This window comes from Felis catus, chromosome A1 (assembly GCF_018350175.1).
Source record: "Felis catus isolate Fca126 chromosome A1, F.catus_Fca126_mat1.0, whole genome shotgun sequence".
In the NCBI taxonomy this organism is placed as follows: Eukaryota; Metazoa; Chordata; class Mammalia; order Carnivora; family Felidae; genus Felis; species Felis catus.
The window spans coordinates 189,891,006-189,917,199 of record NC_058368.1 but is presented as its reverse complement, the minus strand read 5'-3'; the positions used below and the strand labels follow the sequence as shown (position 1 = coordinate 189,917,199).

The following is a 26,194-nucleotide window of genomic DNA, read 5'->3' as shown; positions in this document are numbered from 1 at the left end:
TGTAAAAGACTTCCTTTTTCTCACATCCTTGCCAAGACTTGTTTCTTGTGTTTTTTTATCTTAGTCATTCTGACAGGTGTGAGATGATATTCCATTGTAATTTTGAATTGTATTCACCTGATGAGGAGTGATGTTGAACATCTTTTCATGTGTCTGTTGACCTTCTCTATGTCTTCTTTTTAAAAATTTTTTTAATGTTTTTTATGTCTATTTATTTTTGAAAGAGAGGACAGAGACAGAGTGTGAGTGGGCCAGGGGCAGAGAGAGAGGGAGACACAGAATCCAAAGCAGGCTCCAGGCTCCAAGCTGTCAGCACAGAGCCCAGTGCAGGGCTCAAACTCACAAACTACGAGATCATGACCTGAGCCAAAGTTAGAGGCTCAACCAACTGAGCCATCCAGGTGCCCCTGTTGGCCTTCTCTATGCCTACGTTGGAGAAATGTCCTGTATTGAACTGATTTTCCCACAGAGCCTCCAGAAAGAATCAATCTGCCTCCATCTTGATTTCAAAGTGCTAGTCTCCAGAACCATGAGAGAAAAAATTTCCACTGTTTTAAGCCACCCAGTTTGCAGTACTTTGTTAAAACAGCCTTGGAAACTAATACATTTCCATTTCTTTTCTCTTTTCATAAGAGAGAATATGCAGCAGAACGTTTTGAGCTCTGTTCTTTTCTGTGGTTGCTACCAGTCACTGACTAAAAGCCTAAAGGAGAGTTTCCATTCACTGATTGATTAACTTGTTAATTCAGCAAATATTTAATGAACCCCTAAAATGTGCTAAGCTCTGTACTAGGTACTGGGAACATAACAGAAGATAAAACAAATGATTTCTCTTCTCTTATACAGCTTATCTTTTTTTTTAATTTTTTAAAAAATTTTAAATTATTTATTATTAAGAGACAGAGAGAGACAGAGCATGAACATGGGAGGGGCAGAGAGAGGAGAAGACACAGAATCCAAAGCAGGCTCCAGGCTCTGAGCTCTCAGCACAGAGCCCGACATGGGGCTCGAACTCACAGACCGCGAGATCATGACCTGAGCCGAAGTCAGACGCTTAATCGACTGAGTCACCCAGGCGCCCCTATACAGCTTATCTTTTTAACAGAAAATTTAAATTAATAACAACACTGTCTAAGGTCACAAAAATGTCCTAAGAAGATTACTTAAAATGGATCCACTAAACCGGTATTATAGACTGAATGTTTGTGACTCCCAAAATTCAAATGCTGAAGCCCTAACTCCTAGTGTGGCTGTATTGGAGATAGGGTCTCTACAGAACTAAATAAATTTAAATGAGGTCATAAGGTTGGGACTATGATCCAATAGGATTAGTGTCTTTATGAGAAGAGAAGCCAGAGAGCTCTCTTCTCTTGCCCACCCTCTTTGAGAACACACCTAGGAAAGGCCATATGAGAACATAGCAAGAAGGTAGTTATCTATAAGCCAGAAAGAGAGCTCTCACCAAGAGTGAACCCTGCCAGAAGTTGATCTAGGACTTCTAACCTCCAGAACTGTGAGAAAATAAATGTCTGTTTTTTAAGCTACCCAGCCTGTGTTTTTTGTTATGGCAGCCCAAGCAGTTAATACAAACAGGAACCAAATATCCATAGTAACTGGTGAGAAAGGGGTACCTTTTTATCCTTACAAAATTGTGAAATGAATTTGATTAAACTTACATTTAAAAATTTTTAGAATTTTTTAAGGTTTAGAATTGCCACCACATGCTAATTCTTAGAACAAATACAGAATGAACCAAGTACTAATTGTTTATGGGGGGAGACAGACATTTTTTTTTTCTTTTTGGACTTTAGTACAGATAGTTGAGTTCATTATTCTCTGTAGTTCCAGCAGAGTATTAACTTTGCTATGGGCAAGTCCCTGTGTAAATTTCCTATTGCTGTTGGAGCCATAAATTTAATGACTTAAAGCAACACAAATTTATTACTTTATAGTTCTGGAGGTCAGAAATTTGAAGTAGGTCACATGGGACAAAAACTAAGTCAGTAAGGCTGCTTTCCTTCTGGAGGCTCTAGGGAAGAATCCGTTTCTTGATTTTCCCACTGTTGAGAGGCTGCCCACATTTCTTGGCTCATGGACCTCTTCCGTCTTCAAAGCCAGCAAATGCATCACTCTGACTTTCCATGCCCTCTGCCTTCCATCATTACATCATCTTCTCTGGCTCATTTATCTTCCTTTGCCATCTTTTAAGTATCCTTATGATTACATTGGGCTCACCCAGATAATCTACGATAATATCCCTGTTTTTAAATCGTTAACTTAGTCATATCTGCAAAGTTCCTTTTGCCATATAAGGTAACGTAATTATATGTTCCTAGGATGATAGTACATGGATGTCTTTAGAGGGGCATTAGTCTGTCTACTGAAGTCCCTATTCCTGTTTTATTTTATTATTTTATGACACTTCTTTATTCACCATTTTCTATTCCCGTTCCAATTCTGTTTTCCCTCACCCCCATCCCCCAGGCACCCACTTTAATGTAGTTAGTGTATCTTTGGTTATATATGTATCATTGAGTGATATACAGTGGTGGATACATGTATTTGTTTTTTAATTTACACATATCATCTTAGATACAGACTCAATTTGTTTCTTTTTTTCATTTAGCATAATTTTTAAAATTTCTTCTGGGTTATCTGTATTTTTTCCAGTGGATGTGTTTACTGATTTTTTAGCTTATTTTTTAAGTGTACAATTTAGTAGTTTTTAGTATGTTTTTAATATGTTTAGTACGTGTTTTTTAGTATGCAGCAATCACCACTATTTGATTCTGGCATATTTTCATTATCCCAAAAGGAAACCTCAAACCCATTAGTAGTTACTCCCCATTTTTCCTTTCCCCAGCTCCTGGAAACTACTGATCTACTTTCTACCCTTGTGAAGCAGAAAAATCTGTAGAAATATCTGTCCATGCCATATAGGTACATCTGGTTCTGAGCTCCTGAATTCTGGATTCTGTCAAGCACTTGTTACCTCTGCATTGCTCTACTGATGGACTCCTAGGGTGCCTCTGGCAAGTTCCCGCCACAAGCAGTGTTGTCATGGACATGCCCCCATAAACCTGTACAACATCTTCTGTGCAGACACATCCAAGAGTGGGATTTCTGGGTTCTAGGAATGCACACACACCACCTCACTAATGAACAGATTGCTCTCTCAGGTGTCTGTTTGACTTCAAACTCATAACAGTGGCACACACGAGGATTTCCTGTTTTCTACTTTTTTACCAACTCTTGGTTTTATTCAACAAATTTTGCCAATCTTATTGGAGTATAGAAGTATCTTATTGTTTCGATTTGCACTTCTCTGATCATTAGAAAGGCTGAGCATCTCATCATAAGCTTACTAGTCTTTTGGCCTTCTCAGTTAATAACTGCATATTCAAATCATTTATCATTTTATTATTGTTCCCTGCTTTTTCCATGTTGATCCACAGGAGTCCCTTATTTATTATTGATCTTCAAACATTGCAGATATCTTCTTGTGTGTGACCCATCTGTTCATTTATCTCTGATATCCTCTGTTGAACAGGAATCCTTAATTTAATGCAGTTGCATCCATCATTTTTTTACCCTATAACTTGTGCTTTTAGAGTCTTGTTGAAGAAATATTTTCTTGGGGAAACTGGGTTGCTCATTTGGTTGAGTGTCTGACTCTTGATTTTGGCCCAGGTCATGTTCCCAGGGTCGTGGGATTGAGCCCTGCATTGGATTCCATGCTGAGCGTGGAGTCTGCTTGGGATTCTCTCCCTCCCTTCGCCCCTCTGCCCCACTCACACACTATCTCCCTTTCTCTAGAAATAAAGGAAAGGAAAGGGAAGGGAAAGGGGAAGAGGAAAGGAAAAGGAAAAGGAAAAGGAAAAGGAAATGAAAATATTTTCCCACCTCAAGTTTCTCCAAAGGATTCTTTTATATTTTCCTCCACTAAGTTCTATAGTCTTACCTTTCATATTTAGGTCTTTATTGTGTGTGATTTTCCTTTGTATGTGATGTAAAATAAGGACTGGAGCTCACTTCATATTTACTTATCCTAACTCCATCTAACGATCTGTGTTTTGTCTGCTACTGAAGCCCGCCTCCATGTACCAAGTAGCCCTATGAAGAGGCCACGTGGGGAGGACTGCCACTTCCCACCAACAGCCACATAAGTAAATTATGTTGGAAGCAGATAATTTGGTCCCATTCGAGCCTCCAGATGACTACACACCCAGCTGGCATGTTAATTGCAACCTTGTGAAAGACCCTGAGCCAAAACCACCCAGCTAGGCTACTCCTGAATTCCAGACTTACAGAAACCATGTGAGACAATACATACTTATGATTGTTTTAAGCCACTAAGTTTTAGGATAATTTGTTACATAAGAAAGGATTAGTAACATAATTTTTGTCCTGAATAAAGAGCGAAAAGCGAGGCTCCTTGGTCTCTATCACATGGTATCCTATAGTTTCTATTTTATTACTATCAGAAGAATCAAAATTCTAGCTTTTCAATTTTTTCATTCTCTGAAATAAGAATGGAAGATAATTAACAAAAGAGAAAGATGGAAAGAGAAATAAAGGTAGCTGGGAAAGGAACAAATATTTGAGGTCCCTCACAGTGTACATACTGTGTCCTTTATTATCTTATTTGGTCAAAAGAGCATTTGGTCAGCTGGCAAAAATGTGGTTCTTGCATTTTTATTATCTTGGACCTCCTACCACATAAAATCACTATTGGCCAAAGCAAAGAGGCCAAGAACTGTTGGTTTTGACTTGACTAGAGGCAGAGGTCATAGAAAGAAATGAGGCAGAATTGGAAAATACTGTGAAGGAGATGTACATGTTCAGTGTAATTTTTTCTAATATTCTTTAAGGTCTGTTATCTCTGATATTCTGAGATGCTGGTTCTTTGTCTGGTACACTTCCATCTACCCTTCAAGACTCAGCTGAAATGTACAATTCCTTAAAAAAGCTATCTCTAGATCTCATAGGTAGAATAAAATATTTTTTTAATCTATTCTTTCACAGCACTTTCTATATACCTCTGTTTTGGCATTCATATTAGAAAAAGGATATGGTAAACACTATCGATTGCCTACTTTTCCACCATTCTCCCTTTTTCCTTACTAACAAAACCCTGCTTTTGTTTAGAAGACACTGTCCCAAGTACTGTTCCCTTACTTGAGCTTGGTATAGAGGTGAGCACGTGACCCAGGTTCTCCACTGAGACATAAGGAGCAGTCTATTGGATGCTTCTGAGGAAAACCATTTTCCCTAGTAGAAAAGAGAGCAGATGTACAAAGAAAGTTTTTTTGTGTTCATCACTTCCTTTCCACTTTAGATGTTATAGTGTGAGAACGTGATGTCTGGTACTATGGCAGCCATTTTGTGAACATGAGGAGAGATCTCTCTGATATGGTGTGGACAGTAAAGCAGAAGTATTAAAAGTGTTCCAATCCCGATGGCATCATTGAGCCACTGCAGGGGCCCTGGAACTGCCAAACTCAATTTCCCTGTAGGATATAAGTAAATTTTTGTATTGTTTAAGCTTCTATTATTCAGGCTCCTAGTTATTTGCAACAAGAAGCATCCAAATTGATAGAAGGAATGAAAATAGCATTTGTTAAACATTTGTAATATACTTTAATTTTTTGTTAACATGTTTTTCTCCTGAAATTGTTAGTGTAGGGACCTTTTCTTAATTTCTAGCAACTTCTACAGTGTCTGTAGAATGACTGCTTAAGAAGTATTGTGCAATGAATAAATAAATTAATAAGTAATGGAATGGATAAATCTATAAACCAATGTTATGATGTTATTAGGAGGCATTGTAGAAAAATTGGTTAAGAACATAAACTCTGGCATTACATTTCTGGCTTTCCATCCTGGCTATGCCATTTACTAGCTATGTGATTTGGGCAAATAATTTAATCTCTATAAGGCTATAAAATGGGGGATAAACAACAATATATACCTAAGAGAACTGTTTGGAGTATATTATTAAATGCTCTATGTAAAGGGCTCAATAAATAATCTGGCATCTAGTAAACATTTTAACCATTATTATTGGAGGAAAACAGAGAAGAGCCAACGATGATTCCCAATTTTGGATTCTAAGCCTGTTGACTGGGAAAATGAAGATAAATCTGGCCCAAATTCAGTGTGGAAATGGAAAAGATGATGTTCATCTTCAAACATGTATAAAACAAAGCCTAAATATAGTTCAGGAGTGAAGATACTTTGGTTATATTTATATAGAGAGTTACTCTGATCCTAATTTATATTGCAGTTACTCATCATAAAAATCTATAATTACAGAATTGTACTTTTAAATGTAGTAATTTAAAGAGGAAGGTAACTTCCAGACTGCATCTAAGATGAGTCAAAGAGGGAAATAATTTGTGAGATTTTGCCTAAGAACATGTTCTTAAGTAGTGATCTTCATAAACAAAATATCACAGAGAGAAAAGATTTCCTTAAATGGTATAAATGCATGCAGTGTCAGTGATGCAGTGTGGTTCAGTCTCTGAAATCCTTTGAATTCTCTTCCCAATGTTATGTTTCTCCACAGAAACAGAGGCAAGCTATGTCAGAAATATTTAGAGGTATGAGTGTTCTAGGAACCACTTTTGATCCCCAATTAGCCAGAACCAGTAATAAAAATTAAGCATGGGTAGCAGTATTTTTTATGCAGGTTTTTTTTTCCTTTGTTAAAATGAAAAAGAAGATCTCATTGAACTCAGATTAGGAAATAATCCTTCCTAAGCAAATTACTTACTGGATTTTCTTTTACCTTTAATTTCCATCACTTAAGAATGAGTAACAGTGTAAGCTATATAGAAAGTCAGTTCACATTCCAGATTCCACTTTTAGATAGGCATGAAGATTTCAAATTCTTTTCTTCAGTAAAGCAGCCCAGTCACTGGAAAAAAATAAATTGAAATATATCTGCCTGTATCAACTCACTACCAACTTATGGCCCATTCAGGGCCAAATCATCATGGAACATTCAAGATGCAGCCCTATAAATAACTCCTAGTTATATGGTGGAATTTATACTTCATTGAACATGATTCTGTCTCTGTATCAATAATAATATCTGTAATTATTTAAAGATATCTTAATGCCTTGGCTTTTCTAAAAAGGATTAAAGATCTTTGTGATTTAGGACCTCAGAACATTTTATGAATGCCAAATTCTTTTCTGTTTCTTCATCCCTGTCTTCCTTTTAGTCAGCACTGCATATCTGAAGTGTTAAAATAGATTCTCTGTTGGCCTAGCTTCCCCTGGGTTTTTTTTTTTTTTCCTTTCATGTACCCTTCATGCCATAGCCAGATTAATTTTCCTAAAACACTGTTAGATAGAGCAAGGCTAAAGTCCTTACCTCGTGCCTGATATCCTCAAGTCTGATGTTGTCTCTTATAGTTTGTTTTCCACTCCGTACGTTCCATCTCTTTGTCAGTCTCCTCACGTACCTCAGTCTACCTTGCATGTATTACTCATACTCCTGAATTTATCCAAAGGTCATCCTATTCTCTTTCAAGTTCATCTCACCTATGTGAATTGCTTTTGATCCAACTCAAACTGCTAAATAAGATGTTGGGTGTGATTTTTCCTGTTGTTCTTAAATTATACCAAAGGCCCAAAGCTGAGAACATTAAGTGTGAAGTAGCCCACCTCTAAGTTTCATAAGCCCCTACTAAGCTAGCTACCTCCCTGAAGGGCTTGCTAAAGAAGCCAGAACCAGGCCTGCTATAATCACCTCTTCGCACTGAGTTGATAGAAGAATAGGACTGAGAGGGAGAGAGTTGGCCTGCATTTGGAGGAGCACAGTGCTCTTGACCAATGTTTTAATACCAACATTAATACATTTCACCTACTGGGAAGTATGGGATCTGGCCAAGATTCTTTAAGGGAATTGCTAACCATGAATAAAGGAGAAGGTGAGAGAGCGGTTATTGGGAAAAAAGAAGTTATTTATTTACACCCCCCAATGAATTGAGGCTTCTAAAAACCCAAGTTCATATACAAAAAAGGAACTTACTGGCTTAATCTTTCAGCAGTTATTTATTGATTGCTTCTTATGTGCCAGGCACTATTCCAGGCACAGAGGATACAGCTTTGAAAAATATTAAGCAAGGTCCCTGCTCTCCAGGAACTTGTAAGGGTCTAGGAGCAGCACTCTGAGCACTGGCTCTAAGCGCAATGCTCAACTCAATGTCATCAGAAGTTGTTTTCTGTATTTTTCAGATTTTTTCCTTTTGTATAGGCCTAATCAATGGGCAGCCTCTTTTGTCTTGAAGGCAATGTGATCACCAGTATAGCATTTCTAATAGGAAGAGAATCTGATTTTCGTAGTCATTCTAGCAGAATGTCAGACTGTCTCAATGACCTGGCTTAGGTTAGGTGCACATCTTTGAACCTTACTGGGAAGGTCTCAGTTATTGGTGAGGTCATCATATTTGTGCAGGTTGGTCACTACAGAGAGGACAAGCAGAGGTTTAAATCCAGTGTGGAGAACACTTACCAAACCTCTGCCCGGTGCACAACTATGTCTGCAGGAGAGGGGGCCTTTTTCTAACTCACACTGAGACACTAGCGTGGTCTTGACCATGTGCTTACCCTGGAACAAATGTCAGATAGGGTATTCTCCACATAAACCAAATGGTCTGGTGGGGGAAAGACAGTTGGGATGCCATTGCCATAAGACAGAAAGAGGGATGCTGGGCAGGCAAAAACAACAGCTATCTAGTTTGTTCCTTTAAAACATAGCAAAGCAAGGTGGTAGAGTGGAAAATACTTAGACTTGGCATTGGAAGGACTGAGTTCTAGGGGTCGCCTGGGTGGCTCAGTCAGTTAAGGGGGCACCTGGGTGGCTCAGTCAGTTAAGTGTCTGACTTCAGCTCAGGTCATGATCTCACAGTTTGTGGGTTCGAGCCCCACATCAGGCTCTGTGCTGACAGCTCAGAGCCTGGACCCTGCTTCAGATCTGTGTCTCCCTCTTTCTCTGCCCCTCCCCTGCTTGTATTCTCTCTCTCTCAAAAATAAGTAAACATTAAATTTTTTTTTTTCTAAAAGAAGGACTGGGTTCTAATCCTGGTTCTGGAAGCCATGAGACATTGGGCAAATCATTTAAACAGTTCCCACAAAGTTGGTTTCCTTTCTTATGGAGAGAATTATTGTTCTGCCTTCCACAGACTCACTGAAAGGGAAAAAATAGGATAATGTATGAGACTATGGTTTGGAGACTCTTAAGTTTCTTACACTTAGAAAGCATTTTTTTAAATTACTATTGTTGTTGTTATTGTTGTTATTTATTATATCCTCCCAGTCAGTACCTTGCCCAGTGCCCTTACACATTTTAGGTGCCCAATATGTGTTTTTTAAATGGCTGATCCATGGTATGGAAACTCATATTACTCTGGATTCTTTTCCAAAATGTTATACAAGCAAAATCTTTTGGCAAAATGTTTATTCAACATTAAATTCAACAATTCCACAATTCCAGGAACATATGAAGCAAGCTGTCTTTTTATCTCATTATTCAGGTCATAATTTAAATATTGCTTCCTCAGATAAAACTTCATGGACCATGCTCAGCTGCCCAGTCAGGGCAGGGCCTGCAACGTGTTTCACAACACTGAACACAATGTAGTCCAACAGTTACTTGTGAAACTCTTTGTTTAAGGTCTGTCTTCCTCAGCTTGCCGTGAACTCCATTGTGTAGGCACCATAGCTGTATTGTTTGCTGTTGCATCCCAGTGAACATGGTACATGGTAGGAAATTAAGAAATACTAGTTTAATGAATGAGTAAATTTGTGGGATTAAGTGGTAACAAGGTCAAGTGGACTAGGAAACATACATCTAATTCCCCCTTTCTGTTTTCCTAATGTCTTTTTCTAAGCCCTCCAGTGACCAGATCCTCACGACTTCCGGAACTTCTACTAAGTAGAGAAAGACGAGGTAGTTGACAAAACATGTCCATTTAAAGACATAATTGATGACTATTTAAAATAAAATCCATTCACTCTGACCTATGTAAGCTACATATCAAAATACAGAGCAAATATATTATAGCAATTTCAAGGCCCTGGTAATCATGAATTTATTCTAGAATAATAGTTCTAAACTTTACACCCATGTAAATCCTGGTATGTAGTGGTATTTTTATCTGCCTCAAAACCATGATAGAGCTAGGCAGTCTATTCCTGGAAGTGTATACATTACTCCCAGCCAGAAATTTGATTAGAGTGGTTTAGAACAGAAAAGGAGACTTTAGAGACAAATTATTCCTTCTTCTTACCCCCTTCCACCCTGAATTTCATTTACATAATGTAGCTCTTAGTACAAATGAAATGAGTCAGCATTAGGGAAGAAAAATTGGAATATGACTTCCACACCAAAGGCAATTATTTTTATTTCGTCAGCTTCAGTGATAACTGATCTTCTAAGTAATAGAAATTTTTAAAAATAGAAATCATTGTCCAGTTAGGTTACAAATATCTGTTGTGTGCAGGATTTTAGGTTTTTTTAATTGTGGCAAAATATGCATAACATAAAATTTACCACCTTAACATTTTAAGTGTACATCTCAGTAGTGTTAAATACATTCACACTGTTGTGCAACCAATCTCCAAACTCTTTTCATCTTACAAAATTGAAATCCTTTATCCATTAAACAATAACTCCCTTTACCCTACTCCCTTTATTCCCTAGCAACAATCATTCTATTTTCTGTATGAATTTGACTACATACCTCACTGAGTTTCCAGAAGCATACAGTATTTGTCTTTTTGTGACAAGTGCCCCCACCACCCCACCCCCAGTACAGGCCATGCTTCTTACTCAAGGGGCTTAGAGTGGAAGACCCTGCTCTTTCATTCTGGTCCCACTCCAACAACCTGGAATGGAGGTGGGAGCCACAATCTTGTTCTGAGATCCTCTGCATCACCCTCCTCTTTTCAAAATTTAATTCCCTTTGAGGGCTGGGTTGGGGTGTAGGCAAAGCAGAGGCCTTTTTACATAGTTGACCTTCCACCTTGTGGTGGGAAGTCTTCTCTCTTCCTACATTGGCATGGTGCATGGTTATCCTGCGGCCATTTTTAGCACCAGGATGATCTTCCAAGGATCCTTAGAGAGGAACACATATCTCCTCTTGGCCCTTCCAGCTCTCTCTTTCTTCAGACCCTCTATAGGAGGGATGACTTTTACTTGCCCATTGGGCTCAAGGCAATTCCCAGTTCCTGTCCCCCCCTTACCCCAACCTCTGAGCTGCTTCTTATGGAACCAGTGATGATGATGACCCCCCCACACACGCACAAAGGCTGAGGGGGACTGCAGTGAGGTATCTCTGTCATTTTTTCAGGCATACCTCATTGCTGATCCTTCTCATACACTGGCCTAGTCTGCTCCAGAAACCTCCAAATATGGTGTAGTCACTGGTCTCTACATTCACATATACCCAAAACTCAAGGGGAGCAAGAGAGGGATACTTATCAGGACCTCCAAGTAACTCTCCTGATATCCTGCTACAGTGATAGCACCAGGAAAATTCTTCAGGTCCCCAGCTGGTAAGTAAGGAACTAGTACTCCTTTCTTGCCTGCCTTTGAAGCCTCCCCCAACTTCCCTCCCCATACTTCCCTCCACCACCTGCTTCGAGTTCCCCCACCTATTCTGGGGATGGGAAGTGGGGGAACTCAAGGCAGGTGGTGGAGGGAAGTATGGGGAGGGAAGAATGTAACATCTCCCCTGGAATTTCCAACCAATCATCTGTCTCTTTTTTTTTCTTTCTCTGCCTTCTCCTTCTCCTTTTTTCTCTTCTCCACCTCCTTCTTCCTCTTCCTCTTCCTCTCCTTCTCCCCTCCTCACCCATCTCTTCCTCCTCCTGCTTGCCCCCTCCCCCTTGCCCTCTCTTTCCTCTCCTCCTCTTCCTCTTTCTCTTCTTCTTCTCATCCTCCTCCTCCTTCTTTTTTTCCTCCTCCTCCCTCATTTTCCTTTTCCTCTTCTTCCTCCTTCCCCTCCTCCCCCTCCTCCCTCTTCCCCCCACTACCCCCCCACCCACTCCTCTCCCAGACCTGAGACTCCAGATGTGAGGCTGGATCCCACAACTCTGAGATCATGACCTGAGCCAAAATCAAGATCCAGACACTGAACCGAGTCACTGAGGTGCCCTGATTTTTTTTTTTTTTTTTTTTTTTTTTTATATATAAAGTGGCTGAGGGAGGTAGGGGGAGCAGGCTGGGAGTTAGAGTTCAGGGTGCAGGGCCTGTTAGGCTACCCCTTTATAACCCCTAGTGGCTTTTGTGGCAGAAACTTCCAGTTGTCCGTGCAATAGCATTCTCCCTTCTTTTTTGAAAAGAAAGAAAGATCCTATATTATTGGAGATGGCCAAGTGCCCAGCTAAAAGAACTACATTTCCCAGGCTCCACTGCAGATGAGGAAGGCTCAAAATATATACGCAGAAGTTGTGCAGCTTTAGTAAAAACCTGATAAAGAGACGTGATTTGGTTTGGAGGTGTGAGCTTTGCTATCTTCCCGTTTGTCCTTCTTCCTTCTTGGAACATAGATATAATGGCGGAGCTCCAGCTATCAAGGGTAGAAGCCACACACCAACACTGGAAAACCCACCCTCAATGAACAACTGTGCAGAATAAATCAGATAGCCAAAGCAATGTGGCTAATATATGACCATAGGACCTGGCATAGAGTAGATATTTAATGAATGGTCCCTGGTGTTAACTGATAAACCTGGGGGAGACCTCAGGAGAGTTGTTATGGCTTTTGACCTGTCCCTTCTTCTCCAGGTTTTTATCAGTTATTGGAAGGGAAAGGGAACTCTGAATCAAATCAAGTTTTGCAACTAGCTTCGTGAATGACTTTGAGAATGTCTGGTAATGTTCAGCGCTTCCTTTTCGTTGTTGGCAAAATGAAAAAGAAAACAAAAAATCCTACCACAAAGCATGAGCATTATCCTGGAATTGCATTTATCTTAATATATTGTCACCCTCTATTGTTGACATGTGATGCTAATTTTCCATTTATGGTAATGACAGAATTTCTCTTTCAGATAATTTCTCTTTCAAATAATTTCTCTTTCAAATACTTAATTGAAGTATTAAATAGTGAGTGAAAAACTGTGCAAAAGACTTGAACACATACTTCACAATAAAGGATATCCAGGTGGCCAATAAGTGTAAGAAAAAATGTTAAACATTGTTAATCATCATGGAAATATACTCCTTGAAAGATCTACTACATATAAGTTAGAATGATGCAGCATAATCTTTTTGAAAACTAACAATATCAAGTGTTGGTGAGGATATGGAGCAAGTCACATACTCTTTGGAGAAATGGAAATTGGTAAAAACACTTTGGAAAAAGTATGACATTATCTACCAAAAGTGAACAGGTGCATTCTCCATGACACAGAAATTCTAGTCTTAGGTATATACCCAATTCAGGCATGTGTACACAAAAAGACATGTACAAGAATGTTCAGAGTAGTGTTTTTCATAATCACTCCCAAAATGGAAGCAATCTAAATATCTACTCAATAATACCGTGGATAAACTGGTATAGTTATACAATCGGATACTATGGAAGAATGAAGATAAATGAACTACAGTTACACTCTGCAACTCGGTTGAATCTTCCAAACATAATGTTGATCCAAAGAGACCAGATGCCAAAGAATATTTACTGCAAGATTTCATTTATGTAATGTCCAAAAACAAACATAACTGTGGTGCCTGGCTTCCTGTCAGTAGAGCATGCAACTCTTCATCTTGGGATTGTGAATTTGAGCCTCGTGTTGGGCAGAGAGATAACTTTAAAAAATGAACATAAAAAAGTTATAGATGTTAAGAAGGCCATTAGCTCTGGAAAAGAGAGGTAATAATAATTGATATGGATTCCTGGCAACTGACAATGTTCTCTTTCTTGACTGAGTACTGGTTACATCATGTTTTGTGTACTTTTGCATGTGTATGTTCATTTCCAATAAAAAGATTTAAAATGAAGAGAATTGGCATAAAGAAAAATATTTCTAACTAAGGTAATATATGGAAATGACAAAATTCACAAAGGCTGTATATGAATAAATTATGTTTGAGAATTAAGGGATTGGATGATTCATGTACCTTTTGATTTGAAGACTCAGTGAAGTACTGAATTGGTTGATTTCTGCCGGGTTGACACAGGCAGTAACTATTGTAACGCTGGTGAATGAAGACAGAGAGAGAAGGGGAGATAATACTGAGGAGTAGCTAAGAGCATGGGCTTTGTAGTTAAAATGCTTGGTTTGAATTCTTTGTGTGTGTGTGTGTGTGTGTGTGCGCGCGCACTTTTTGCCCAATGTGGGATTTGAACTCATAACCTCATGATCAAGAGTTGCATGCCCTCCAACTGAGCCAGTCAGGCACCCCTGGTTTGGAATTCTTGCATCACCACCTGTTGGATCTGTGACCTTAGGCAAATTACTGGACCTCTCTCTACTCAATTTCCACATCTTTAAAATGGGAATAATGATGGCACCCATTTCCACGCCTCTCTTCTAGCTTCTGATGATGGCTGGCAATCCTTTGCCTTCCTTGGCTTATAGATGCATCACTCAAATCTCTGGCTTCTTCTCTACTTGGTGGTCTTCCTCTGTGTGCCTCTGTTTTCTCTTTTCATATGGGCACTAGTCATATTGGATTAAGGCCCCACCCTAGTGACCTCATCCTAATTGATTATATCTGCAAAGACCCTATTTCCAAATAAAGTTACATCACTGTATCTTGGGTTAGTACTTCAACATATCTTTTTGGGTGACACAATGCATAATATGTAGAAAAATAGAAAAAATAATATAATAAATACCCATATGACTACACCTAGATTCAGTAAATGTTAATATTTTGCCACTTTTTCTTCAGGTATCCTCTAAGATTAAAGTTATTCTCCTGCTGGTTCCTCAAAAAATTAAAAATAGAACTACCCTACGACCCAGCAACTGCACTACTAGGTATTTATCCAAGGGATACAGGTATGCTGTTTCAAAGGGACACATGCACCCCAATGTTTATAACAGTGCTATCAACAATAGTCAACGTATGGAAAGAGCCCAAATGTCCATCGATGGATGAATGGATAAAGAAGATGTGGTATATATATATATATGTATATATATACATACATATATATATATATATATATATATATATATACACATACACACACACACATACATATATATACAGGCACACACACACATGTATATATATATATACAATGGAGTATTACTCAGCCATCAAAAAGAATGAAATCTTGCCATTTGCAACTATGTGGATAGAACTAGAGGGTATTATGCTAAGTGAAATTAGTCTGTCAGAGAAAGACAAATACCATATGAGTTCACTCATATGAGGACTTTAAGATACAAAACAGATGAACATAAGGGAAAGGAAGCATAAATAATATAAAAACAGGGAGAGGGACAAAACAGAAGAGACTCATAAATATGGAGAACAAACTGAGGGTTGCTGGAGGGGTTTTGGGAGGGGGGGATGGACTAAATGGGTAAGGGGCATTAAGGAATCTACTCCTGAAATCATGGTTGCACTATATGCTAATTAACTTGGATGTAAATTTTAAAAATAAATTTAAAAACTAAAAATAAAGTTATTCTCCTGCCTAAGCACACTACCATTATTGTGCCACTAAAATTAACAATAATTCCCTAATATCAACTAATGAACAGTTGCAGTAGATTGCATTATTGTTCAAAATTATTCACTTTTCCGTTCCCTGTGGGAAGATAATACATCCCTGCCCTGCAATCTTTGCACTTGACTCTGTTGTTATGCTGCTTTAGCAAACATAATGTGAACAGCAAGATGTTCCCCTATGGTGCAAAAGCCTTTTGAATCATTGACTGAGTTTTGGAATAAGAAGACACATAAATCAGAACATCTGCCTGGAGCATAGCAGTAGCCAAGCCAGAAACCTGAGTGACTTGAGCAAGAAATAAATGTTTGTTTGTAAACCACTGAAATCTAGAGCTGTTTTTAACTGCATGTTTTCCCAGTGGATTTAGAACTACCTTTAATATTTTTCAGGCCAGTATACATTCCAGATTTTCACATTGTGTTTTGTTTTTATGTTTCTTAAATCCGTTTCATTCTGAAACAGTGTCCTACCTTTTCCCATCCTTCCTTCCTTTCATTTTTTCTTTTTTTTATTCTTCATGAAATTTATATTTTTAAGAAGTCAGGTCAGTAATCTTATATAAGATTCTACATTGTGAATTTGTCTATTTCCTCCTGGTGTGTTTTAACCTGTTCCTCTAAGTGCTTCCTGATCTTGGTTGCAAATTAACATCACCTTGGAATATTATTATACCAGTGTGTCTGTACATCCATACCACAAATGCTACCCATCATGTTCTCTAATGCTCACACAGTAACTTTAGAGGTAGCAAGGGAAGAATTGGTTTCTTCACTTAACAAAGGGGAAATCTGAGAAAAAAAGTAACTTATGTTAGGTCACATAGTCACTATGTGGCAGAGCCAGGGCATAAATTCATGACATTCACATCCTTCCTTTCTTCATGTTGCCTTCAAACAGTTTGAGAGATTTAGATACAGATGTAGATATATGTTTCTATCTACTCCTGGATGGATATACAAGTAACTAGCAACAGCCATTGTCTGAAGTATAGAGTTAGGAGTCAGTGAGAGACTTCATCATATATTCTTTTATATTATTTGAAAATTTTTCTTGAGGATAAAAAAATAAGTACTGAATTCAAAAGAGCTTTATAAATCATAAAGCATCATAAAAAATATTAGGGTTTAATGTTACTATTATCTACCAGCAAAAAGAAATTAAAGGTTGGGTCTTCGTGCAAAAGTTGAGTAAATTAATTTAGTAGGCCCGTGTGTCAGAATAAAATCCTATTTTTCTTTTTAAAATCACCCTTTGGAATATTTGATGACATTGGAAAATGCTCAAGGTTTAAGTGGAAAATACAAAAATCGCATAGGTGTATGATTACAATTTTGTGTGTTCCCTGTGTACAAATACAAATACAAAGAGAAAAGTGACTGGAAGAAACCATTCACAATGCTTTGAAGGGAGAGGGGAAATGGGAAGTATTTTCTTATATTTTCCGGTATATCCCACATTTTCTGCAAGTTAATAAATGCTATTTAGAAAGAAAAAAAATCACAACTAAACCTTCAAACTTGGTCAGAAAGAAAATTTTTACAAAATCTCACTTCGTGAAAGTGACTTGCTGCATGACGGAGGAGAAAATCTGACAACCGTGTGCAGTACAAAAGGTGCAATGGAACGCTTCTTACACGCCCGGAAGTGGATTAAGAACTATAAGGAGAGGCGAGAGAGATGAGGACCTCCACTACAGCTAGAGCGGCCACTAAGAGACACAGGAACTTCCGGGGCGAGGCTTTCTTGGTCCTTCCTTCCGCGGGGCGAATGTGGTCCGCATGCAATGTGAAAGTTCGCGACTGCTGGGCCGTCACTTCCGTTACTCTGAGACGGTGCTTGAAATTGGGGGCGGCCATGGCAAAGAGCAAGTTCGAGTACGTGCGGAACTTCGAGGCTGACGACACCTGCCTGGCCCACTGTTGGGTGGTGGTGCGGCTGGACGGCAGGAATTTCCATCGGTGAGCGAGTTTGGTTTGAGGCAGCAAGGTGCCCCAGGGCTTCCGGGGAATGGAACGCCAATTGTGGCGGCAGCTCTTGGTTACCGGGTAACGCGACAGCCAATGAGCGCGTGGCATTGAGCCTCACCCTACGCACTAGCTACCAGGTGCTTGAAGGCGCGGTCTGAGTAGTTAAACTGAGGCCGAGTGCTCTTGTGATGAGCAGCTGGCCTGCGGCGCCCTTGAGCTAAGACCTGTTAGCAAGGCCCTGGTGGAAAAAGTCAGTCCCCAGTGCAGCATTTCAGCTCTTCAGCCAGTTGCCCGGCTATTTAGTTATATTTGAAGGCAGACTGCTTACAGACCTTTTTAGGTCTTGCTGTGGGCAATACTTTATAGTATGTTCTTTGATTATCAGTAACTAGCCATACGCGGGAGGAAAAATAAAAAAGAAATGTAACAGAAAGATGGGAATTTAATTCTTAAAAGTATTATTTTAATAATGGTTCTTATCACTTGTTGAGCATTTCCAAGGAGCCAGGCATAGTTATATTTGTTACCTCCCTCTAATCTTCACAACAGTCCTGTGAAGTAAGTATACTTTATCTCTGTTTCGCAGAACAGGGAATGGAGACTTAGCAATTATGCCCCTTTTTCTCAGTTGGTCAGGGCGAGAATAAAGTAGACTTCTTAAATAAGTCAGGTTGTAAGCTCTCTTCCATTCATGCCCTTTTCCCTCTATAAAGGTTTGCTGAGAAACACAACTTTGCAAAACCTAATGACAGCCGTGCTCTCCACCTGATGACCAAATGTGCCCAGACTGTAATGACAGAACTGGAGGATATTGTGATTGCGTATGGACAGAGTGATGAGTACAGCTTTGTGTTCAAGCGGAAAAGCAATTGGTTTAAAAGAAGAGCCAGGTAATTCCATGTCCTAGCTCTTGAGAATATTTCCTGTCAGCATTTGGTTTTTGCCTTTTTTAATTGGTGCCTTACAGACTGCAGATGGAATATTCCAACTGCAGAATGTATATTTCCTGTTTAGACTGTTGTACTTTTATCTTTTTTTTTTTTAATTTTTTTTTCACGTTTATTTATTTTTGAGACAGAGAGAGACAGAGCATGAACGGGGGAGGGGCAGAGAGAGAGGGAGACACAGAATCGGAAACAGGCTCCAGGCTCCGAGCCATCAGCCCAGAGCCTGACACGGGGCTCGAACTCACGGACCGCGAGATCGTGACCTGGCTGAAGTCGGACGCTTAACCGACTGAGCCACCCAGGCGCCCCTGTACTTTTATCTTTTATGTGAGCATTACATAAGCCTCTTTATCTGATTCTTTCTGCTTCATTCCTCATCACCTTAGCTTCTACATAGATCTGGCTGGCACTGAACATTAAGACTAGAAACAGACACCGTTAGAATATAATAATATTAATAATTCCTAGGTTGGCTTTAGCCAAGAACAGCCTATATGTGCTTTACAATATTGCTTAAATTTTTAATTAAGAAGGATCTCAAAATAGACAAATTTGATATTTCATTTGGCAATATATCGAAACTGTCACAGAAAAGAAAGCATATAATGAATTGCCTTTTTTAAAACAATGGTTCTCTTCCTTCCAAGGCTAAAAAAAACACACACACACACACACAAAAACCCTCCTTAACCATAAATTCACATAACATCCCACATACAAAAATTCAGTATTAGTAAGTTACTTATTGGACTGGAAAGAGAGGCGGGCTGCTTAGTTTTTCTTGGCCCAGCACATTTTATCTCTTGGCTTGCTGGACACTTTGTATAATCACTCTGTTGCACACACAGGCTCTATCATGGTTTTGAATTAATATCATGTATTTTCTTTTTTCTTGCTCCACCCAATGTGCCTTACTTCTGCAAGTAAGTTCATGACCCATGTGGCTTCCCAGTTTGCCTCCAGCTATGTGTTTTATTGGCGAGATTACTTTGAGGACCAGCCCCTTCTGTATCCCCCAGGCTTTGATGGAAGAGTCATAGTGTATCCTAACAACCAGACCTTAAAGGACTACCTCAGTTGGCGGCAAGCAGATTGTAAGTGAAACCAAATAAACAGATGTAGTTAAACCACCAGTTCCATATATTAGAGGTGGTGATTTGATACAGGTTTGGCACATGTGTATTTTGTTTAAATGCAGTATTTTGTACTTTTTTTAATTAGTTGAAAACAATTGAAAAATTGGAAGATTCATGTAAATGTTCCCGATTTCCAGTTTTTTTGGGAAAAATCAGGAGACCTGGTAATACTAGGTCTACATTCCCACTTAGTATTAGATATTACCTATGTAGTGACTGCTGCCTTTATATATATATACACACACACGCAGAAGCCAATGTGCCATAAACTGTACCATTCTCTCTTGTTCTCCATGGGTCACCTACTCTGCTTTATGCATTTATGTTCATGGTGGCCTCAGTGGGTGTTTGAATTGTGACTCCTGCCTTACACAACTATGATGACATGTTTGTGAGGCTTATTTGGTGTATCTTGATTTTCCCAGAAAAACTGGAAAAGAGCTAGGATTAATCTAAAATAACTTTGAAAGTATTCCTAAGTTTAATGTGTAAGTTAACCAGTTTATACACAGCATAAGTGAAATGAGAGAATAAAACTTCTAGGTAATAAGTTTGTTTATACTTGACCACTTCCCCCCATCTTCCCAGTGTATGGTTCTGGGTAAATCACTAAATGTCTCCGAGATCTCTCTCCTTTCGAGGAGAAAGGTGGAGTTCTTTTTTTTTTTTTTTTTTTAATTTTTTTTTTAATGTTTATTTTTTGAGACAGAGAGAGAGAGAGAGAGTTGGGGAGGGGCAGAGAGAGAAAGGGAGACACAGAATCTGAAGCAGGCTCCAGTCTCCGAGCTGTCAACACAGAGCCCAATGTGGGGCTCGAATTCACAAGCTGTGAGATCATGACCTGAGCCGAAGTCAGACGCTTAACTGACTGAATCACGCAGGCGCCCCAGAGAGGTGGAGTTCTAATGTTCTTCGAAACATGAGTATTGCATAAAGATCATATCTGTATAAACAGTGCTACTCTTTTCTCCTCACAGGTCACGTCAATAATCTTTATAATACAGTTTTCTGGGCACTTGTACAACAGTCTGGACTAACACCAGTACAAGCCCAAGAGAGATTACAGGTATGAGGTCTTAACTGCATTAATACTCACCTGGGGTTGGTTTTCTGTACACTCTCCCATGCCATTTTGTATTCTTTTAAAGCTCTCTACTGCTTTGGTTTGAAAGGATATAAAGATCTTACTAGTAGCAGCTCTGCTACCTGCTTATTCTGTGACCCCAGATGAGTTACTGCTTCTCCCTGAGTCTTAGTGTCCTCAACTAGAAAATGGAATTGGTGACACTGGCTCTACATTCCCACGTGGTAGTGCGTGGCTGGGGCTGCATATTGGTTGCCTTCTTTAGACAGGGCACATGCTCTTTTTCATCAGTCCCACTTGGCATCTTTATCATTGTCATTCCCTTCTGGGTGCGTGTATTGTTAAGAGTATAGGCTTTGGAAGTCAAATAATTGTACTCGGGGACTTCTATTTAATTTTATCCTCTCTGCCTTAGTTCTTTATAGGTAAGATGTAAGAAGTAACAGTTCCCACTGCATAGGTTTATTGTGAGAATTAAATGGCATGAAGCACATAAACCATAATAAACACTGGCGTTCATCATTAGATGACCAGTGCTACTTATGGGATGACTAACTGAAATGAGGTGATGTGTTGTTATGGCTCTTAATATAATGCCTGGCACATTATAATTACACAATACATGTTTGTCATTAACAGTAATGGTGAAGATTTAGAGATAGCAATAATAATTGGCATATTGGTAGATCTATCCCGAGTTTGGAAGAGCTGAGTTTAGATTTTGATTCTTATAAGAATAAAAGCAGCTTTTGGCCTTAGGCAATTTATATAATCTTTCTAAGCTTCAGAGTTCTCTCTAAAATGGAGATGGCAATGAGGGTCAAATAAGATAACATACATTACATAGTACAGAATAGTACTCTTTCCTGTCACCCCATCCCAGTTGTGACTTTTGAAGCCAATTGTTTGCTACAGAAGACAGTTTTATGAATTTAGACATCTAAATAAGATTTAAACTGCTCTTACAATTGAAATTCATTAGTATCTATAAGATATTTGGTAAAACCCTTCCACTTTTTTGTTTGTGGAAATTTAGATAGAGGGTGGAATGGATAGGTAGGGTGAGGGCAGAGAGCAGACATAAAAATCTTTTTATATCTTTATTTTCTCAGGGAACTCTTGCAGCAGACAAGAATGAGATTTTGTTTTCTGAATTCAACATCAACTACAATAATGAGCCACTGATGTATAGGAAAGGGACTGTGTTGATATGGCAGAAGGTAATGCTGTTGTGTCCAAATTAAAATGGAGGTCAGAAAGAAGAGAGCCTGTGCCCATCCCAAACTGTGTGTCCCTTACCACATGTATAAAGATGTGACTCCATTGATTAACATGAATTAGATCTTTTTTAAATGAGATACTCTATATTATTTTGGATGCTTTTTTTGTCAGTCAGTGCTACTAATTTTGTCAGTTTGTTAGTGATCTTTGTTGTCTGGAATTTCTCTTTATAAGCAGAATCACAGATTTTAGAATTAGTTCATTTATTTTCCTGTGTCATAAGCTCTCCAAATCAAATGAAACCCCATAACAGAGTACACTGCAGACAGAAGGATTTTTGCATTCATATAACATTTAAAAAATACTTTCTTCCACACTGGATAATATCATTAAGTGGTCCACCCGTCCCATGACAACTATAATATGAGGCATAGGGAAACATTGTATATGAGCGTTCTACCACTTGGAGAATGTTCTTGAGATTCCCTAGATATTCATACTTTAATATTCTGTACCTTTACCTAAATTCTTAATTTTACCAATATTTTCTCTCTGTGCCAGCTTCTGAGCATAATGATTTCTCTAAATTTATTTCCTTCATTTAGTTGTTTTTTTTTTAATGAATGTTTTCGGGTGTTAAGGGGTACCTTAAGAATTAGTCCTCCCCACTGGCAGCTTCAGCTTATTAGTATTTTAAAACCACATTTGCTCTTTAGCACAGACTTGGATACTTCTTCATGCAGATGAGAGAAGCAAAAAAACAAACAAACAAAAAAAACCTTTAATTCTATATTTATTGGGTTTTTTTTTTTGTTTTTTTTTTGGGTTTTTTTGGTTTTTTTTGTTTTAATTTTATTTTTTTGGGACAGAGAGAGACAGAGCATGAACGGGGGAGGGTCAGAGAGAGAGGGAGACACAGAATCGGTAACAGGCTCCAGGCTCCGAGCCATCAGCCCAGAGCCTGACGCGGGGCTCGAACTCACAGACCGCGAGATCGTGACCTGGCTGAAGTCGGACGCTTAACCGACTGCGCCACCCAGGCGCCCCTATATTTATTGTTAATAAGGAACATGGAATTACTCCTTTGTTCCTAAGACCTTCTTTCAGAATATAGCAACTTTTTAAAAGTTTTTAAACAAATTCATGTATGTTGAGATATGTATTTGTATATCTACCTGAAAAATGTTTGTCGGAAGTATATAAAATAAGTCAACTTCCTGCATATCCCCTTCTACTCTCCCAAACCCAATTAACAGTGTTAACATGTTAACTTTTATCTGTAGGTGGGTGAAGTCACAACAAAAGAAGTCAAGCTGCCAGCAGAAATAGAAGGAAAAAAGATGGCGGTGACTCGGACCAGGATTAAGCCAGTGCCTTTATACTGCGATATTATTGGGGATGCTTTCTGGAAGGAACATCCAGAGATCCTAGATGAAGACAGCTGATCCTTTGCTTTTCAGTCCGGGCATGCTTAACCATGCAAGACCCCTAAGTTTCCTGGCAGCAGGTGGCCCTAGGATCCTTACTACCAAGAACAGTGTGCCAGGAATAACATGACTGACTGGAAAGGGACCAGGAAAAGAAGGGATGTATGGGGGTGGTTATCTTGTTCTGCTTTAAGTAGAACATTTTTTTTGCAGTATTGGAACATGGTTCCTTCTGTAGAAGTGCATTTAAAAAAAAAAATTGTGGTCCTATTTTTATAAAGCAAGAACTACTTTATGCTTTGCAGAATGAATCATTTTTACATTGTGGCATAAATCTTATAAAAACGTGTCCAGCTCTTTCCACCTATGGTAGATGATGAACCCAAACTTTACTCGCAGCCACCTGTTCTTAGCTACAGAATCCACTGACCTTTAAAGCCACCTTTCTTACCCGTGTACTTTGACCTGGAGATAAGTAATGGGTTGATGGCTGCAGATGCCTCTGAATTCAGGAATTCCAGGGAGAATGAGCGCTTTGTGCCAGTTACCAAGTTGGCACCTTTGGCTGAACAAATGAGTAGTAGTTTGGATGTCTTTATATGAATATTCCATAGATTGATTTTGTGGAGTTGTCAGCATGATCGTCGTCTTGCCAGGGGTATTTCCAAGGCCACTTAACCTCTTTCTAAAAAGAAAAGGAATTATGTGTATATATGAAAGAAAGAAAATGTGTGAGAGTGAATGAACAAGAAGGGAGAAGCATTTACTCCATTTTCTCTCGATACTTCAGTTTTAAAAGTCCCCTTCCTATTGGATTCCTGAAAAGGATTCTCAGGTAGCCTCTATGTAATCAGAACACTGGCATTTGAATTAGCACTTCCCTTGGGGTCACAAGTGGCAGGTGTCAGAGGACACCTAATAGTTCCAGCTGCAGATGGGTCAGTTCCAGCTGCAGACAGGGGAGGAAGAGCGGAGGACAGCAGCAGTAATTTCGAGAACCACCACTAGCGAGGGGTCCCCCTCAAGTGGGGGGAGGTGGTGAGAGAACTCCCATTGCCTGCTGTCCTGGTTTCATATTCAGAGGAAAATTATTTGGCTCTAGTAGGAATTAAGAGGCAGTCTACATTTTAGTGCCTGGTCTTGCATCGCAGACTTCACAGCCACGAAGAAAATGTATTTTTGAAGGCAACGGCTGGTCTCATCCTCCGCTAATTGATACTCCATCTGTTGGAATCATTTTTTTCCCTTCATGTACTCACTGCACAGGAAGAAATATGGTGCATGTTTGGTAATTGATAAAAATCTCTGAGAAAATAAAGGTTTCAACTCCCTTGGCCTACGTTTCCACTTATTTTTCTCATACAAATACAGTGTATGAATCCAACTTTCGTATATATGCCTTTACGTAAGCCAGGATAAACATACCTTCATCACCGCGGTGGTTCACAGACTTCTACATACAAAAATTTACTTGGAATGCTTGTTTTACATTCCTCTTCCAGCACGCCCCGATGAAGATTTGAGGTTTGCTCATCTGATTTTTAACCCCAAAGGCCTCTGATGCCTATGGTGGGTGATCTGTGGCACTTTGGGCTGTAAGGCCCTCGGTATCCTGTGATAGGTCAAGTCAGGCAATAAGGTAATGTAGCCCTGGACTGGCGAATGTAACAATGGTACGTGATAAGTGGACATTAAAGTACAAACTTTCAGGACAAAACCACCCAAAGAAATGTGCTTTCTGTGGGTGCTATGTGATACAAAGGCTCAATTTTGTCATAAGATAGAGGGACAAGCATTTGTTGAATTAGCAGTTTACAGCTTTGTTTTTTGTTCTCAAGTTTTGAGCAAAGGTATGTATGTTTCATACTCTTGCCATAACTTAACCTGTAGCGATGGTGTTTCTTTGTTGCCACACGTATTTGTTCCAGCATATATTTCACAGTTGTATGTTAATTTTCATTGTGTTCTCTAAGGTAAAGAATGCATTCTCTTGGGCTTTGCATAGCTTAAAGAAACGTTAAGACATACACAAAAAGAACTAGTATAGAATTAACACTAGTTGATAGTTTGGTAGGGAAGTGGCAATTAGGAAAGTGATTTGCGTGGCTTGTAGGTAACTGGAAACACCTTGGCTGTGCTGGATGAGAGGGTAATACCTGGCCTTCTGTGTAGACTATCACTTTATTTTATTTTTTAAATATTTTGAAAGAGCAAGCATGAGTGGGGGAGGTATAGAGAGAAAATCCCAAGCAGGCTCTGTGCTAACAGCAGGACTTGGTCTCACTGTGAGATCATGACCTGAGTGGAAATCAAGATTTGACACTTAACCCACTGAGCCACCCAGGCGCCCCTAGACTATCATTTAATAGCAAAAAGCAAAAATGTTTTTGAACAGAAGCTATAAAAACTGAAGGTTGCTGGAGGGGTTTTGGGTGGGGGATGGGCTAAATGGCCAAGGGTCATGAAGGAGGACACTTGTTGGGATGAGCACTGGGTGTTATACTTAAGTCATGACTCACTAAATTCTATTCCTGAAATCATTATTACACTATATGTTAACCAACTTGGATGTAAATTAAAAGTAATAAAATAAGTACAACTGGGTCTTGGAAATCTTCCATCTTCCTTTCCTCCAAGAGCTGGATCCTGGTTTCCTCCACTTGCCTAAGGGATGCTTAGAAAATCTATGATGTAATGAATTTTCT

The 26,194-nt window shown here is 39.1% G+C and overlaps 1 protein-coding gene across 8 annotated transcripts in view; it reads left to right on the top strand.

The window, feature by feature from the left end:
• THG1L (tRNA-histidine guanylyltransferase 1 like) overlaps positions 1–24,823 on the top strand; it is a 32,916-nt gene extending 8,093 nt beyond the window's left edge. For 2 of the 8 annotated variants that reach the window (XM_045036307.1, XM_045036306.1), the window contains exons 4-9: positions 14,915–15,003; positions 18,388–18,564; positions 19,546–19,715; positions 20,735–20,823; positions 21,954–22,061; positions 23,346–24,823. In XM_045036307.1, coding sequence (XP_044892242.1) covers positions 14,915–15,003; positions 18,388–18,564; positions 19,546–19,715; positions 20,735–20,823; positions 21,954–22,061; positions 23,346–23,507 — 795 coding nt within the window. In that variant the 3' untranslated portion in view covers positions 23,508–24,823. Of the gene's footprint in view, positions 1–14,914; positions 15,004–16,992; positions 17,666–17,810; positions 18,233–18,387; positions 18,565–19,545; positions 19,716–20,734; positions 20,824–21,953; positions 22,062–23,345 lie in introns of those variants that run through there. The other 6 variants (XM_003981308.6, XM_019839775.3, XM_045036308.1 and 3 more) reach the window with 6 other exon arrangements.
• Positions 24,824–26,194: the final 1,371 nt, after the last annotated feature.